Below are 17,745 nucleotides of genomic sequence, written 5' to 3' on the forward strand. Positions count from 1 at the left end.
ACAAGGGAGAGCTCTAGAACTACATGCCTTCTGCTCCTTTGCTCCAACAAAAGCAGAGAGCCAAAACCCTGAGATACACTGTGCAGCTCTGGTTCCAGACTCTCAAGTCGAGGTCAGGAGGCCCAGATCTAGGACCCTTCAGTACCAAAGTTACCCATGAAAATGAAGCCAGCTGTGGTTCTGGGGAGCACAAGGTGGTTGAATTATGCTTTGCCCTGTCAGGCAGCAACCTTTCACCTCAAAGCAAGAGTTCCTTCATGGTCACTCACCTCTGAGCTTCACTAGCCTCTGGGAACAGTTCAAAGTGTTGAACAAAGCGCAGACACACAGACACTATCAAAAAGTGATTCAGATAGCACTTGGGCTCCTCCTCCCTCTCACAAAACACTGGACCCTGAACATTGCTCTCAAGACAAAATGATCAGGTTCATTCAAATCAAGAAAGTAATCCTCTGCTTCTGGAACAATTCTTTCCGTTCAGTTACTAAACAGCTCTTGCACTGGAAGGCAACTCCAGAGTAAAATGAAGCAGACTTAAAGGGTCTTAAAGAAGTTTGCTACACACACACCCCCTCCTGTAATTCCTTGTGACACATACTCATAAATTCCCAGAGTTCACACACACCATGTCCAAAAGAAACATCTCACTCACAGAGGTACAAAGGCACAGTGTTACCCTCCTCCATTTCCTCAGGAGGCTCGACTGAGGACTCTCCCCTCTTTATTTTCTCCCTTGGTCTTTCCTTCATACCAACTGCCCTTACTTTCACAGGACCACTGCAAGCTGGAAGAAACCCTGTGAACATGAAACACCACCACTCTTAAAACATCATCTTGGTGAGGATTCATGTGCGAATGACATGCAGACATGCTCAGGTCACAAAACCAACTAAGACTATCAATTCCCCATCTGTCCTAGTCTTAGGCCCTTTTGAACACTAGAACTTGTCCAACTTGTTCCTGAAAAATCAGTATCACTCCTTGTGGCACTATTTTTTCCCGTGCTTTAAATAGTCCCTGTTGTGAGAAGTTGGTTGAGAGATGCCAGAGACCTAGCAGAGTCACCCTGGAGGAGCAATCTTATTTCACAGAGCCTGGGACCTCTGTACTGACCCTGGCTGCACAAATTCAAGCTTCTGATATATTCTACCCACAGACATTCCTCTGGGGAAGTTCATGACCAATCAGGAAGAAAAAAGGCTGGAATTCCCAGGTTGAAAAAGTGAAGTTCCTTTTTGGCACAGGTGATGAGCATTTTCTACAACCATCTCCTGATGATGTTTCTCTTCAGAAGAAAACAAATAGGCTCCATGAGAGAGAGAAGCACCACCACCGTGGGCAGAATTTGGTATTCGGCATCCTGAAGGATCTTCTTAAGTGTTTACTCCCTGGTGCACAAACCAACTTAGAAAAGGGAAGAACAGTTTGCACTTAGGGTTCACCAGAAAGGGAGAGCAGATCCACAAGAGATGGGTCTGTACCCTACGCCACACAGGGGCCTTTTAATATTTGCCATAGGCACCTAGCAAGGACAAAAAGACACACACAGCGTTCTCAGGAGTCTGCTCTCACATTATCTTTCCTGATAATGGTCTCCTTAAAATAATCTCTCCACTTCTCTGTGGGGCATTTAGTGGGTCTTTCACAGAGGGACTACATTCAGTGTTGCACTGCAGGCTGCAGAAAAGATGACAACACCCGTTTGCATGAACCATGCCACATTCCCTCTGCAGGTTTCACACATGACCTCATCCTGCTACAGAGACCTCTTACAAGTAATCTGCAGTCTGTTGCCTTCAGCTGCCCTGAAGGCTTTAGTCAGAAACCCAGTTACATGGGAAGGGACGCCAGTGCCTGGAGAAGCTCTGGCCTCATTTTCTAAGGTCTCACTAATCCTTGCTGTGAAGAAGTTGATTCTAACGCGAATCCTCCTTGCTCCAGTTGGAGGCCATCTATCACCCCTTACCTCAAGTGTACCTGGAGACCTTTTGCTCTCTGATATGCCAGGAGCATTTGGAATTTTAATCATACCCTCCCAGACTAACATCACAGCAGCTGTGAAGAGGGAGCTCCATCTCCGGGGTCATGAATGGCGCTCCTTCACAGCATCAGGCTCAGGACACATCCCCCTACAAGCAGGCTTCCCATTTGCCAAATCACTTCTCCTGTAGTCCTGAAGAGGGCACTTAAGATACAATTTCTTCACTTCAGCCTCACAAAGGGCATGGGAATTTCACAAGCACGTGACATGTATGGATCCCATCTTCTATCACATATAGTCCTGTAGAATTCTGCATGAAGTTCTGCACAGGAACATTTCTTAAAAATTTTCCTGTAGTTTTCCTGTCTTTTTGTAGCTTCACTCGAAGGGAAGAGGAAAAGCAGGTGAAACTTGAAGTTGTTGCCCACATTCTTCTCTATGCCCCACAAATTCTGTCTAAAGAAATGATGATTTTGCATCATTGGTGGCAGGCTGGCAGCGTAAAAAGCCATCGCTTCTCTATATTACTTCAAGTGAAGATGTCCATCTTCCAGCCCAAGCAAGAATAAGCGCAGAGTGTCCTGTGGACAAGTATTTTCTCAGCAACCCTCAAGAGACCCAGACATCACGGCTACCCTGTTGCTCCCCCTGGAACACACGGTCAGATCTGCCACCAGCCTGCCCACCGCAGACCCCAAGGCCGAGGCAGCAGTTGCTGTAGTTAATAGTAGTTACGAGAACACACATCAAATGGCTCCGGATGCTCCTACCTTTGGTCGTGAGTGTGAGCGAGATGTGAGTGTTGAAACCAAGACTCTTCCAGATGCCTTGAAGTCACCTTCCTGGGGCCAGAAAGTCAGTCCAGGTTTGTCACACCGACACTCTAGGTTAGTGCCTGGACCTGAAAGGGCAGGTATTTCTCACCTGTGCTACTGCAAACCTCCTCCACACCTCCTCTACACTTGACAGAAAGCCCTCCAGTGCTACCTCCCTGCCTCCCTTCTCCTTCATGGCAAAGCAGCTCAAGAGAAAAGCAACTGTGAGAGCAGCAGGCAGCACCAGCACCTCCCAGCGACATGCGGGCAGGTGGGAACAGGGCTGGGCAGCCGAAGCCACTGGGTCACAAGGAGCCCCCCCACCACCCATGGGTCACAGGAGGGGCCGTAGCCTTCCCTGCCGGAGGAGCACGTTTTCTCTCTCTGAATGAATAAACAAGAGGGTTGTTTCTACAGCGTCAGGAAGGAGCAGCTGAGCGCTCTCTGATGGTCCCTTCCTCAGAGCCTGAAATAAGCCGAGAGGTTTCCTCCCACACAGAGACATTTACTTCCTTTCACCATCATTATTTCCACAATTACGCAAACCCATCACGAACACGTCCATAGGGTCTAATGGTGAGGGAAAAACATAAAACAGCTTATCAGAAAACTAACTTCCGCACCCTCTGTACTAAAATATTTCCACACAAGAAACCATTTGCTGGAATTTTGTGCAAGTAGGACATAAAACTCGGTTGCAAGGCTGTAACTGGGTTGCAGACAGTGAGCCCCAGCCCAGGAGCACGGTGCGCTTCCCCTTGGAGGGCTTTAGAGCCCTCTCTCCTCGAGGAAACGGATGCCAGCAACAGAGAATGGGATGATGCACACAAAGAGGATGGCTGGAACCCACTCAGAGGGATAACTATCCTCGTTTACCCATCAGTCACACCTAGGCATTTCAAAAGCACCGGGTTCTCCATCCTTTTTTTGGCAAACACCCATGCCCCCTCTCTCACACATCAACAGCTGGCAGGGGTGGAAAGAAATAAGGTCTCCCCCTGCTTTCTCTCTCACTGCTTCCTTCATACATGGCTGCCCCAATGTGAGACGTAGGAAAACAGACCGCAGGGATGGCAAACCTACTTCAAACAAGGCATCTTCAACAGACGAGGGTGCTTGGAAACAAAGCTGTTTCTTCACTGCAGCACTTCTAGGGACATTCTACCTTCTGGAGCATTAAATAGTGGAAACTACTGAAGAAAGGATACCTTCTCTTACCAAACTGAAGAGACATCAGCTTCTCCCAACCCCTGCAGAAGAATTTAGAGCTACATTCCTTGTTTTGATGGAGGCTATGGAGATGCTCTGTTGGAAGTTCCGAGTAGAATCACAGGCACCTTCAAAGGAGTACAGGAGAGGCTCATGGGTTAGTTGGAACAATCTTCAGTTCACTGCACTGCAGTGAGTTCCTTAAAGAAGAACGTAATAGCTTCCTCTCAAACAATGGAAACTGTACCTCCCAAATCCTTGGAAAAAACTGTAACATTTTGATATAAGCCATTTTCCTCACAGAAAAAAATCTTCCAGATGCTAAGAACCATTATACTAATTTTTCTTTTCCACATCATTCTTCACACTGTTACTAGAGAGAGCTGAAGAGAAAGACAAATCCATCAAATACCTCCACTGTCAATAATCCAGCAGCTCTCACCTCACTGAACAGTCCAGGGCTGCAAAGTACAAATCCACAACTCTGAACTGGCCCGTAACAGCCATTTCAAAGCTATTTGACTTGCAGCAGGGAAAGAGTCCCCAAAGATTTCTCTTCATTACACTTGCATACAGGAAAAGGTAGAGACAGGTGCCCTGAGATCAAGTTCAACAGCGTCTTCACGCCAAAAATAAAGGGTACAATAGTATTTCCCTCTCTGAGCTGAGGACAAGAATATTGGCTGTCCACAAAGTGAAAGAATTTACAGTGTAAGTACCAGCGGGAAAAACATCAGCATATCCTCAGTTGCCTGATCACCCTTCAGAATGAGGTAAAGAAGGAAAAACTACATTTATTTTGTTACAACTAAACACCTCAAAACATCACACAGGCATGAAACAGTGCTGACATTTTTCTTCTCGTTATTTCTCCCACTTTAAATGCAGTTTCAGAAGAATGTTCCTACGCATGCACAGGCAACACTGATTTCTTGTTGCAGCCAAGTAGAAAACACGCATAGGCAAGTAGTTTTCACGGACTTCAATTTTAAATAGTTTTCAAGAGTCATACAAAAGTTACAAGTTTGTCTATTCAGACTAATCGTTTTTCTTTCCCCCCTCCCCCCCAAAAAAAACCTCTCCAGTGAAGTTACTTGCTGCATCTTTCAGGTAACACTGTTTAGAAAGCGCTTCAAAGGGCACAATTTAAGTTTATGTTTTCCAGAAGAGAGGGTTCTGTGTCAGGCGTCTCTGGAAGTTCTCATACCTAGAAAAAAAAAAGAAATAAACAAAAAAAAAAAAAACCAGATGCTGCTGCAAATATGCAAATAAAATAGCTTAAAAAAATGATACAAATAATTTAGTCTATGCAGAGAACTTGATAAATTACATCTACTCCACCAGGCCGTGAGTAAATCCCAAATCCTGCTTTCTGATTCCATATAAAGAATATTCAGTGAGACTTGTGTGTTTCAACCACAATATGTATTTTGTTGAAGCAGTATCCCAGAGGATGCTTATTCAAGCTAAGTAAAATTTTAAGTGAGTTAGAAGAAGCTATTCTGTGCATAACATTTTTTGCGCTGGGAAATCAAAGTTTGTGCAGGTAGAAGTGCGAGTCTGAGGCTGCCCATCATCCCAGTGATCAGGCCAGGTATCTCACAGAAGAAACTCCAGCAAAACCAAACCAAAAAACCTCATGCCGTTTAGGGATACACTGGCATACCAGGAAAGACAAGGTAACACCACTGCTTCTGGATCCAGTTCAGCTGTCCCCGTACTAACCCTTCAGCGCTGCTCCACCTCGGGTGCCCAGAGCCAGCTTAGCACCTCTCAGTTCACGGGACAGCGGACACAAGCTAGCAGGCCTGACAGACTCGAGCAGGTTTGCACGGAGACCACAGCCTCCAATTCAGGATTGCTTCCCAGCAAGCTACATCTAACCTGCTCACAGGTGAGGAAGAAGGGGCTGCAGGGAGGACCTTGTCAATACTCAAATATCTAAAGGGTGGGTGTCAAGGGGATGGGGCACCAATGACAGGCCAATGGCAATGGGCTCAAGCTGGAACACAGGAAGGTCCACCTCAATATGAGGAAAAACCCCTTTCCTGTGCGGTGCCAGAGCAGGGGCACAGGCTGCCCAGGGAGGCTGTGGGGTCCCTTCCCTGGAGACATTCACACCCTGCCTGGACGCATTCCTGTGCCCCCTGCTCTGGGTGTGCCTGCTCAAGCAGGGGGGTTGGACGGGATGTTCTCCAGAGGTCCCTTCCAACCCCTGCCATTCTGGGATCCTGTGATATGTAAAGGGTGACATTTCTAGAAGCAAAAAAATTTCATAGGCTGTGTAACACTGTCCTAACAAAAAATTAATACGAAGGTGCTGACAAATAAATATAAAAACAGCAGATAAAACCTCTCTTTACTTAGAGAAAAATATCAACAAACACTTTTAAACATTTTGCATTGTCTCACTGAACAGCATGACAGTAGTTCAATATTTAGAAATCAGCTGGTTTAACGGCTAGAAAAAAAAACACTTGTTACTAGAGATCATTGCCATTACCATTTCAGAACTACATTTGCAGGAATGAAAGCTTCAGAAGGATTTGGGGTCATCTGTGCCTGAGTAACGGCGAATGAGGAAGCAAAGTTATAGAAGTTATCCAGCATCTTCTGAGTGAACTGAAATAAAAAAAAAGACATTTTAAGTATGTTCTATTTTCAGTTTGAAGTTTTATTCAAAAGTTTAACAGATATGCAACTCCTATATGAAGTAAAATTAGTTTTGTCATCTAAAACACAATGAGAAAGCGGATGTAGTAGGTCCAAGGACATCCATTTTAAACTGATCAAAACATCCTAACTCTCAGTCTTGCCCTCAGATCCACCCAGCATCCAGAGATCATTTTCAGAATCTTCACTCGCTCTCTCCCTGCCCAATTTCATCCAACTGCATAAACAGCTTTGTGAAGAACATTTTCATCTTGTGACAAGAGCTGTCCCTCCCTCCATGGTTTAATTACCATCAGAAGAACTGTAGACCAGGTCAAAGCTGCCATTCCAGCTCACAGCAAGACTCCAGTTGGTAACCCAGCTGAAAAGCCTGCAGTCTGCCTCGTTATGTTACAACTCACTGTCAGACTCCAGTGACTGGGAAACTTCTCTTAGCTTTCAGCACTGAAAGCTGCTATCCTGGCATCCTCTGCCACAAGACCTGGCTGGGAAAAATATGAAAAAGAAGCACAGGAAACTCCTAAACTGTAGGAATAAGGAAGTAAAAGAGTGAAAGAGAAACCAAGAAGCACTAAGCCCTGTGTGCAGAGGATGAGGCTGTAGGACATCCTGGCCAGTCTGGTACCTCCTCCTTTCCGCTATTATTTTATTAAAAAAAAAAAAAAAGCACTGTTTTGGTGGAAGAACAAACTATATTCATAGACAGTGAAATGACGGAGGAAAACAGAGCCTGGGGCAATATATGCACACTCTTGTGCTTCCCTCCACCTGCTCTGACAAAAGGAGTGGAAGAACTGATGCCCTAGAACCCAGGAGCCTACCCTCAGTCTCACCCCGCTCACATGCAGAACTCTGGTTTTGTCCCACTTTATTTCATACAACTTTTAATAATATAACTATATATATATAAAACATACATACAATCATAAAATTTCATAAAACTTACTGAAAATGTAGTGGGAGAACAAGCCCTTAATTTTGAGCAGCAACAGATGATTTTGCCTTTAAAAAATACTTTTATTGCTATAATGTAGCAGTTCCAGAAGGTGATGTCAAGTATTAAATTAAAGCCATTAGTCATACCCCCTTCCTCTGCTATCTACTCCCTCAAAGGTTTCCTTCAGCTATGACTTCATACATTTTCTCTATGGTAGTAACTATTACTTCAACCTTTAGCTCAACTGCATTCCTTGAAAGCAACATACAGGCTCAGTTAAGATGCTACTCTTCTTTAATAGAAAAATCCACCTAACTGGAAATAACATTTGTAAAAATGTTATGCAATCACAAGGTGATTTTTTTTTTTCTTTAAATACTATTGCCAGAAAAATCCACCAGCCACCTTGCAAATGACCTCAAGTGGCAACTTATTACCTCATGACTTTACTGCTATTATAAAAATTAGTGGAATCAGAACTACTATTTATATGCAATTTGCCCCTAACAACTCCAGAAAAGCTCAGTTAGCCGTAGTATATAAAAATAGCTGTTGGTCAACTCCTAGTCGTGATACTTTTCTCCAAAAGACCTTACCTATTTGGAGCTAAACTGCCAAAGGACATCAGCTTCATTATCAACATTACTGTTCAATTATCAATCTACCTCAGCAAGTGTCTGTAAGGAAAGCGAGCAAAAAAAAAAAAGCCTCAAGAAAAGCCTCACCAACTTCTGAAATGGTAGAAGGTAATGCCAGAACCACCAGTGGTAGGGAAATCAAGACCTGCCATGCAGATCTAGTTTGCCTTGAATTGCTGTTAGATGGCCAGCTAACTGCCAGCGCTGGCTGAGGATTTCCAGAGGTTCAAACTAACAGGCTGGGAAAAAAAATGGCAAGTGTTGCAGCCCAAGGCCTGGTCCACAGGGAACGAACTGGAAAGGGGGGGAAAAAAAAAAAAAAACCCAACAAAAAAAAGAATAAACCCCCACATCTTTCTGTGGGAGAGGGCGTGATCCTGTAGTTCTGCAGAACTACATCAGAAGGATTTCTGAAGGGTCAGCGGTACACCTGGATGTCTGTCTGCATCCATGCCCATGTCTGCCTTGACTTTGGAGTAATTTTTGACCATCCCTGCAAGTCTGTACGCTGGAGTTCCAGCACCTACAGATCACCAGAGAGCCACTGTCTGTTACATGCTTTTAGTTGTAGCTGCTTGTATAAGGAAATATCATAAATATTTTTACAGTAGAGTGACATTGGCACAATTGAGTCTATTGGCCTGATGCCACTGAGCACGCAAAATCCAATCCTTTATGGGAGACAGTTTTCCAGTGTAAGAAAAAGCAACCTCAAAATATCAAAGCATCCAACCAACGTATTTGACAACCGTTAGGTTGGTTACAACCCTATAGCCACCCACAGCAGCTTTTTTTTTTTTAATTAATTCTTCAGGGGCTTAATTCTTAAGACTTCTGTAGTGCAGAGACTTTCTGAAAACAGAACGACCAAGCTACCTCCGTGAATGAATCTACTGATGACACAGCAGCATTTGCAACAGGAGTCTGCTGGGCCAGGTTCTCCAGCAGTTCCACTGAGATCCCAATCTGGGCCACCGTTGGCGTCTGAGGGAGGTTCATGGCACCAAAGGGATGTTGACTTCCCTTCCCTGAAAGCACCAAACAGCACATGTTAGACTTGGCAGACATGTGAAGACTGTGTTACTTAAATCACTGTGTTTCTTCTGTAGAAGGTATTCCTCAGCTCCCACCAGAGATCTCCCTACCTCAGAAATACAGAAGAATCAGGCAGTCCAAGGACAGGCACACGCATATACAAACACAACAGCTGAGACAGTGCACTATGTACAGATAAAAATCACAGCAGATCTTAAGGAAATTCTAAAAAAAAAAAAAAGGAAAACTAGAACTTTAAAGCTCCCTATGAGGTAAATGGATTCAACAGGAGATATAGAGAAAGATTCTGCTGTCTTTTACTCACAGACTATAGGAACCAACCCTTTAATTCACATGCAGCTAAACAGGAAACATGCAGCATTGCTGCACAGTTGTTTGAGTCACTCATTCAAACCAGATGCTTGTGAACCTGTTTGTATACTGAAAAATAGAGAACATTACTCCAAGGAGCTATCCCTGTGGAGGGCCGGGCAGCCCCAGGTCTCATCTGAACTGCTCAAAACCACCAACTGCAGCAAAGGTCAAAGGAACAGACACTGAACAGAAAGGCCTCTGACTTTGCAAAGCCACAAAAGAAACAATTAATTGGGCAGAAAAACATCCCCAAATTGCATACCACTCATACAGGCATCATCCCAGTCCCCTGACATCACTTCTGACCTTTCTCAACTGAGTATTAACCAGTACTTTCAGTCCTAGCTTCAGCTAGGGGCTCTGCAAACAATGACAGGCCTCTAGAGTCACTTAAATCATGCACTCCTCTCTGTAAGCATCTGCAAAGGAAGATACAGGAGAAAGGTCTGGGGGACCACAATAGTATTAGTAAAAAAACAATAAATGTTTGAGTCAACATAATAGACAAGTATCCTCTTCACGCAGAAGTGATGTTTCAGTAGCACTTTCTAGCCTTTTACTATCAGGAGAAAGGAAAGCTAATTAAGAGCTGTCCTACAGACCAGTCAACACTATCTTGAGCTGCAAGAAAAGCTAACTGAAATCTAAAGCACCATTTGACTTTGTTCCATGGTCAAAAACTCAGCCAGCAAAACCAGCACGAGTTCGAGAAGCCGAACTGAGGCTCGAAGACTGACGATCTCAGAAACTTGCCCATTCTCCCGCAGAGATGCAAGGCATTACCACAAAGACGCCAACCTCCAACCCCCATGGAAAGCTCATCCAAAATCCCAGTACCCTTCTCAACTGATGCCAAGTGTCAGCCCTCACTCCAGATCCGACAGCTCCTACATAGTGTTACATTTACGAGTAAAGCACTCTCCACTGAAATGTTCCTTTAACACAAGGCCAATAAGAAGGGAGTTCATCTGCTGAAGTGCTCTTTAGAAGCGTTTTTGAGATATGCCATTGCTGTATGAGCTCAACCTTTACTGTAGATAAATTCTTGCTTGATAAAGGTAAAAATGTATTACAGAAAGAAAGAGAAAAGCTATCAGAAACCGAATATCATCCAAGTTCATTACTAAAAATCCCAATAGCAATAGACCCGGTAGAAGTTTTACATCTTGTAACATCTTCACCTGAGAAGCTGACTTTTACCATAAAAATATAATACCCTCAAGCAACAGGTTCCATCAGAATACATCATTACTTTAAGACGACAATCATGATCCAAATAATAAAATACATCCATTCTGTCACTTTGCATGCACTCCCATGAAACCACTCTCTTGGAAAGATGCATCCCCTGCCACCCTTACACCAGCTGAAACATACGCCACATTTTCAATGCTGGGCTCTTGCAATCAACATTCTAAACCTTACAAATACAGAGAACACAGTATGTTAATCAGTACTGAAATACAAGCTCAGGTTTTTACATTCAGACCCTACAATCTCCAACATACTACATCATAGCAGAGCAACTACAATCAGAAAAGTATTTTCCTTCCCTTTCTTTCCCTTCACTGAACCCCTGACACAAGACAGTGAGCTCTCACTGCCTTTCAGTCCAACCGTGCCAAAAATCTTGCCCATGTGTAGGCCTCAAATGCAGATGTTATATCAGAGGGTATATGAGGACAGGCTGGGAGAACTGGGTTTGTTCAGCCTTGAGAAAAGGAGGCTCAGAGGGGATCTCATCACCGTGTACCAGTACTTAAGGGGTAGTTACAAACAAGATGGAGACTCCCTTTTTACAAGGGGTCACATGGAGACGACAAGGGGGAATGGATACAAGTTGCTCTTGGGGAGATTCCGACTGGACACCAGAGGGAAATTTTTCACACTGAGGACAGTCACCCATTGGAATAATCTCCCCAGGGAAGTGGTTGACTCGGCCACGTTGGACACCTTCAAGAGTCGTCTGGACAGGGTGCTGGGCCATCTTGTCTAGACTGTGCTCTTCCTAGAAAGGTTGGACTAGATGATCCCTGAGGTCCCTTCCAACCTGGGATTCTGTATATTTGTAAGTGGAAAAAAGATCACAGACATCATTGCATGCTGCACAGCAGAAAAAGTCTGTAATGGAAAAGGCTATCCTGTAACTTGTCAACATACTTCCAGTACGGATGCAAAATCCCAGTCAAAGGGGCACCACTGGAAAATAAAAAAGCCCTACAATTCCAAGGCAAGGAGTATTTCTAAGCCCCTTCTTTATGCACAATCACATCAAATTCATCTACTCTCAATCAGTAAAACAACAGACAGAAGAATATATAACTGCATGTATGTGCAATGCGTGAAAGTGTTACCAGCCATTATGCCTCTCCAGATCTGAAAGTACAGACAAGCCAGTAACAGTGACAACGGCCAGCTCTGGTGCTCTTCTACAGCTTGATTCCCTAGGCCCAAACTGCTTCCCTGCAGCGTAACTTCCTGCTTTGCGAAGGAAGGCCAGCAAAACATTCTATCCACAACATTTTCCAAAGCAACCTGAACACATCACCTGTGGCAAGAACCAGCAGAACCTGTGTCTTGCCTTCCGAGAGCAGTCATGCTCTGCGAGGGCATCAGGAGCCCATGCAAAAAACTTGAACTCTCCAGTCACACCATGAGACCTGACCATAATTCCTTGTATTGAGCGATAAAGCTCAGAGTGATTCCATCAGGAATGCCAGTGACCTTAATGAATGAATGGAGTCAGCACTACTAGTGCAGCTCCAGCAGGCACCAAGGGATCTTATCACAACATTTCGTTACAGCTGCAGCTTATTACACAAGTGCAGAATTTGCACAATTTCAAGAGATCAGCTTAGCCTCTTTCACAAGGTATATTGCTACTTCATTCCTCTTGGCACTAGAGAAGCCACTCAGCTTTGTTAAAGTCAGAAATATTCTATTCTGCCTTGACTACATGTAGGCTGTTAAATGTTTCACCTGTAATGAAAAATCCTGAAGTGGGAGGAGTAAGAAACTGAAAGAATACATATTGACTGTCATCCCACTGGGGGGTGGGCAAATGACCAGAAAAACCCAAAGCCTCAAACACACATTATTTGGCTTTTAGCATGAAAAGTATCTACCAGTTTTTGGGAGCAGAATTGATATAATAGTCTTATTTCCAGCAAACATGAAGATTGCTTCTGAAGAGAAAAAATAAAATGCAGATTTAATGCTTACTGCAAAGCCACTCACTATCTTACATGATAGTTAATCCTCAGAAAGAAACATGTAATAGTGCTAGGCACTTTGGGCCTTTGACTCCTAGACTTATAATCAATATCACCAGATGCAAGACTTCCCTCACTAAATCAAGGGGGCAAAAAAGCAGCAAACCCACCCCCCCCCCCACAAACCACATAAGCACTTGTATCTCTAGCATCACAGCACAGCTTTTAAGAATAGTTAAATGTTAGCAAGAAGAACAATAGAAAAGCCTGGTTTTAGATATATTAAGTTTGTACTGAGACTACTATGGAATACAATTCAACAAATTTTTCCTGATTACAGAGGAGCTCTTCGGGAATCTTTTAGAGGGTACTATGACATTCCTGTGACCTTCAAGGCCCAATCTGGAAACCTCTTACTTAAAGAGGGCTACTCATGTTTAAATAGGACCTGTAGTCAAGGAAAGTGTCCAGGTTTTTAATTTAGCCTCTACTCCACAAATCACTTTGATGTTGAAGGCTGTATTCCACAAAAATGATTTCCTCTTTAGTTAATCTATTGAGACAGCCTTCTGGTATCCCACTTGGAAACACTGCAGTGTTCACCTGCATTGGCTTTCCTAAGCGAGCATGGGACAGGAAGGAGAAGAGAAGTAAACAAAAATACCTGGAGCAACGCCATTTTACTTGACCCTCACAGTCCAGAAGTCCAACACCACATCCCCAGACACTGTATTGAACAGCCTGACCAGCCCTTACAACAACATGCACTGTGGGCAAGTTACACACGTCACAAAACCTGTACATTTCCAGGGCATTTCAGACACTGAACATAACTCTTACGTTAAGTTTACAAATGATACCTTTAACCTTTCCCAAAGTCTGTGTAACAAAACACCACATCACTTCAGCTGGACACGTATGTCCATGTGAGAATCATGCTGGCCCTATTCACCACACAGCATGAAACTCTGCTACAACTACTGCTTCACAGGGAGCTGACAAACAGGGACACAAATTTGTTCCTCTCAAGAGATTAAACCCAAACTGCAGATTTCAACAGTCTAACGTCTCTCGATGATTCCAGCTCTCTGTAACCCCTCTCTGGTCTCCCCTTTCTACAGCCTCATAGTCTTCTCCATCATACAGTTGTTTATGGTCATGGAAGCTAAGGCTATGCAGCTTATACTGACTATACAGGCAGAGATAAGCTGTAGCCAACAATGGGAACGGCAGAGCTCTCTGTCGTTCAGATCAAGCCCAGCACTGCCTCACAGCATTGCAAATGCATTCAACCAAGTCACCGTTCCTCCTCAAGAGCAGCCCTTACTTGGAAATTATGGCTAATCATGCAAAATGATAATGTGTTTTCCTACAAAGCTGTCTGAATGCATATGTAATACAGTACATCTTTCAAGCATGAGAAACGTACAGCAAAAGAACCGCCGATACACTTTACTGTTTCACTAACCACACAACTTTGGAATATTCAAAAACATGCCCCACCAACCCCTTCCTGTGGCTGTCCTCTCTTCTGAAGAAAGCCTACCTTTTGAGGAACATATATGATCAGTATACATTTTGCTCTGCACCTTGAGAGCCCTAATCTCATGTCACACTGCCACCCAGGACTGATGCAAAAGAAAGCATGCCATGTCATGAGTTAATACATTTTATCTCAGCAATCTCAACGCTTAACTAAACAGAGATTCAAGTTAAGGTTGTAGACTACAATGAAGCCTAGAAAAGATGTGTGTTTTATCACAATAACACTTTAAGCAACTGGACTAACATATCTGTCCCTTTATTAAGGCAAAGGTGTGCCTTTGGGGTGCTTCATCATTTTTATAATATGCACGGCAAAACCCCATGTATTTAGGAAAACACACCCACACTCACTTCAGGTAGCACCAGCATTCTCTGGCTCCTATATGAGTCAGACTTCTCAGACTCAGATCTGTATCAAAAATGCTAAAACGTTGGGAAAGCTGCTTTCCAATGATGACACCATCTACTGGACAATTATATAGCGCAATAGCTGCTGAGCAGGGAGCGGTTAACTGAAATCACTGCGTCAGACTTCACTGGTTACAAAACTTGCCTCTGTGCTACAAAGAACACAACTGATTAGCAGCGGAAGCTGAAAGAAAACACTGCAGGCACATCTAGACAAATGCCTAAAAACCACGCTATGGAAGTTACAGGATCATTCTTCCCCAGGTTCTCTATGCAGAAGCACTGGAACACATGCCAAGCCTGCTCAGAGAGATTTCCAGATCAATGCCACATACAAGAGATGAGAGAAATTTTGCTAGGAACATTAGTATACAGACAGACTTACATAAAGCTGACAGACTGCTTCTAGTACCACATCCGCTAGGAACTGCCTGAAAACACACAAAGGTCTGTCTTTTCAAGTAGCTTTTTGTTCAAAACCAACTTCAAACATTTATCCCCTTATGCATGCAGGAACACAGCTGTTTCACCAACTGCTATGTTCTACCAGTCTTACCAGATTTCAGACCAGAAATTTTGAAGATGGCACTTGGCTTCTCATTAGTGACAAACCCCAGCAGCTGCCACACTGCCATCCCGCTCTGGTCCGGATAACAAAAATAGACAGATCCTCCCATTCCTTCTGGAAACGGTATTGTTCCCAGCATGAAGACCACTACATGGTTGATGTTTTCATAGTCCGGTAAATCAAATACAAATTTGTCTTCGGCCACTTGCTGGGGAGCTGCTTGTACCTAAAGAGAACAAATCCTTTATTAGTATTACTGTTTTTCATCATTGACTGTTAACTGTGAATTTCCTTTTATAGAAATACACCTAAAGTGGAATGTAACAAAAAGCAAGGAACGTACTAACCTAAAAAGAGCCAGATAAAAGTCAAACACAGCAGAAGAACAACTGGAAAAAATCGTACTAAAAAGGCACAACAGTCTTGTTCTACCTGCACTGAACGTATATCCCACCCGGGACTACAGGATCAGAATACCTTCGCTCCCCATGTGCGTAGGAGGAAAATAGAGTGCAGAAGAGGTTGCCAAGTCTATAAGCAGTGGCTGTTGACCACCTGGCTGGCACAACCCCAGGATCATGGAAACCTGTTCACATAGGAAATACAATAAACCTTGAGACAGGCAGCAGAAGGATGGCTGAATGCCAGAGCAAAAGATACCCTCCTCTTCACCCGACATGCCGCATCCTTGCGGCCAACGCACAGTCTAGCCTTAAAAAGGTTGTTTTAAGCTCCCGGCTTGTCCCTGAGGAGCCCGAGCCGCTCCGTTAGGAGAGAGGACGGTGACCGCCTGCCGGCAGCGAGGCCCTACGGTCCCGCTGCCCCTGGGGATGCGGGGCCGGGGCCAGCCGAGGCGCCGGGCGGGCTTGAGGGGGGCAATGTCCCCTCTGCCGGGGCCAGCGGCGGGCCGGGCCCAGCGCCCGGCGAGGGGAGCGGCCGGCCCTCCCCCGGCCCCGCGCGGCTCTCAGGGCCCCGCGCGGCTCTCAGGGCCCCGCTCGCCGCCCGGGCAGCGCTCACCAGCCTGCCGGCCACCAGGCAGCCGAACATTGCGGCGGCCGCCGATCCCCCTCAGACACCCCGCGGCTCCGCGGCCTCCATCTGCGCCGTCTCCCGGAAATCAAGGCGCCCCCTCGCTTCACCTCGGAGCCGACAGATTCCCTTCCGGAGCGCGGCCACGGCGGAGAGCGGACTACAACTCCCGTGGTGCAATGCGCGCCCGCACTGCGGGCGGCGCGGCGCGGCGCGGGGGCTGACGGGAGATGTAGTTCTCCTGGGTGGGGGAGGGCGGCGTTCCTTCCCGCGGCCCTGGGTCTCGCTGGCGCTGCCGCCCATTGCTCTAGTCTCTGGATTCAAACGTGGCCGGTTTCCCAGAGCAGGGGAAATTTTGCATCTTCTGTACCTAGAAATTAAAGACAATCTTGCTGTGGAGGTAAAGACGCATGAAAGGCTATGATGCAAATGGAAGGCTAGATCCAAAGCATTTAAATCCAAGTAAAATTGGCCAAAGCAATTAGGAACAAATAAAATCTGCATTCAAAAATAAAAGAGAGAAAAAATGGAAAAGTTAATCAAAAAACCTACCTGATTACACACGCATGCATACCGACACAACGCTATAGCAGTATATGACGCTGCATTACCAAGACACTTTCTTTCTCCTCACAGATACAGTTCAGATTCTGGAAGTTTACACTGAAGAAGTGCCCACTTCATGTATATATACTGTGTAAACTGATCTTCAATGCCATTTCAGAGTACCTACCATTACACTACACTCGGTGCTCAGAGCAAAACCCTCCTCGAATTCAGTAGTAGCTTCGACCAGCGAGATTTCAAAATGTACATCGAAGCTTCCACACATGCCTGCAAGACAGTCGAATGGCCTGGTTAACATAACATGAATGCAGGGGAACAAACAGAAACAAGTCTAGTCCAAGTCTAGTCTGTGTTCAGTTTTGGGCCCCTCACTACAAGAGGGACACTGAGATGCTGGAGCGTGTCCAGAGAAGGGCAACAAAGTTGGTGAAGGGTCTGGAGAGCAGGTCTTATGAGGAGAGGTTGAGGGAGCTGGGGTTGTTTTGCCTGGAGAAGAGGAGGCTGAGGGGAGACCTTATTGTTCTCTACAACTACCTGAAAGGAGGCTGTAGTGAGGTGGGTGTTGGTCTCTTCTCCCAAGTTACTGGTGATAAGTCAGGAGGAAATGGCCTCAAGCTGCACCATAGGAGGTTTACATTGAATTTCTTTACTGAAAGAGTGGTCAGGCATTGGAAGAGGCTGCCCAGGGCGGTGGTAGAATCACCATCCCTGGGGGTGTTCAAAAAACGTGTAGACATGGTACTTGAGGGCATG

At 45.0% G+C, this 17,745-nt stretch overlaps 1 protein-coding gene across 1 annotated transcript; it reads right to left on the reverse strand.

The window, feature by feature from the left end:
- Positions 1-4,774: 4,774 nt before the first annotated feature.
- On the reverse strand, positions 4,775-16,571 carry HIKESHI (heat shock protein nuclear import factor hikeshi). Its single transcript, XM_064441473.1, has 5 exons — positions 16,414-16,571; positions 15,385-15,622; positions 9,130-9,281; positions 6,509-6,627; positions 4,775-5,212 (listed from the first exon to the last, which is right to left on the reverse strand). The coding sequence occupies exons 1-5, from the start codon at positions 16,441-16,443 to the stop codon at positions 5,158-5,160; spliced, it is 594 nt and encodes a 197-aa protein (XP_064297543.1). The 5' UTR covers positions 16,444-16,571; the 3' UTR covers positions 4,775-5,157.
- Between the last annotated feature and the right edge of the window lie 1,174 nt (positions 16,572-17,745).

This window comes from Phalacrocorax carbo, chromosome 1 (assembly GCF_963921805.1).
Source record: "Phalacrocorax carbo chromosome 1, bPhaCar2.1, whole genome shotgun sequence".
Taxonomy (NCBI): Eukaryota; Metazoa; Chordata; class Aves; order Suliformes; family Phalacrocoracidae; genus Phalacrocorax; species Phalacrocorax carbo.

What these genes read in the sequence shown, in the direction of transcription:
- HIKESHI (XM_064441473.1), bottom strand. Translation starts at nt 16,443, where the DNA reads ATGTTCGGCTGCCTGGTGGCCGGCAGGCTG. An exon ending in CAGTAGATTCATTCACGGAG is followed by an intron (nt 6,628 to 9,129) that starts GTAGCTTGGTCG and finishes TTTTTATTTCAG; the next exon opens with TTCACTCAGAAGATGCTGGA. An exon ending in GCAAATGTAGTTCTGAAATG is followed by an intron (nt 5,213 to 6,508) that starts GTAATGGCAATG and finishes TTTTTTTTCTAG; the next exon opens with GTATGAGAACTTCCAGAGAC.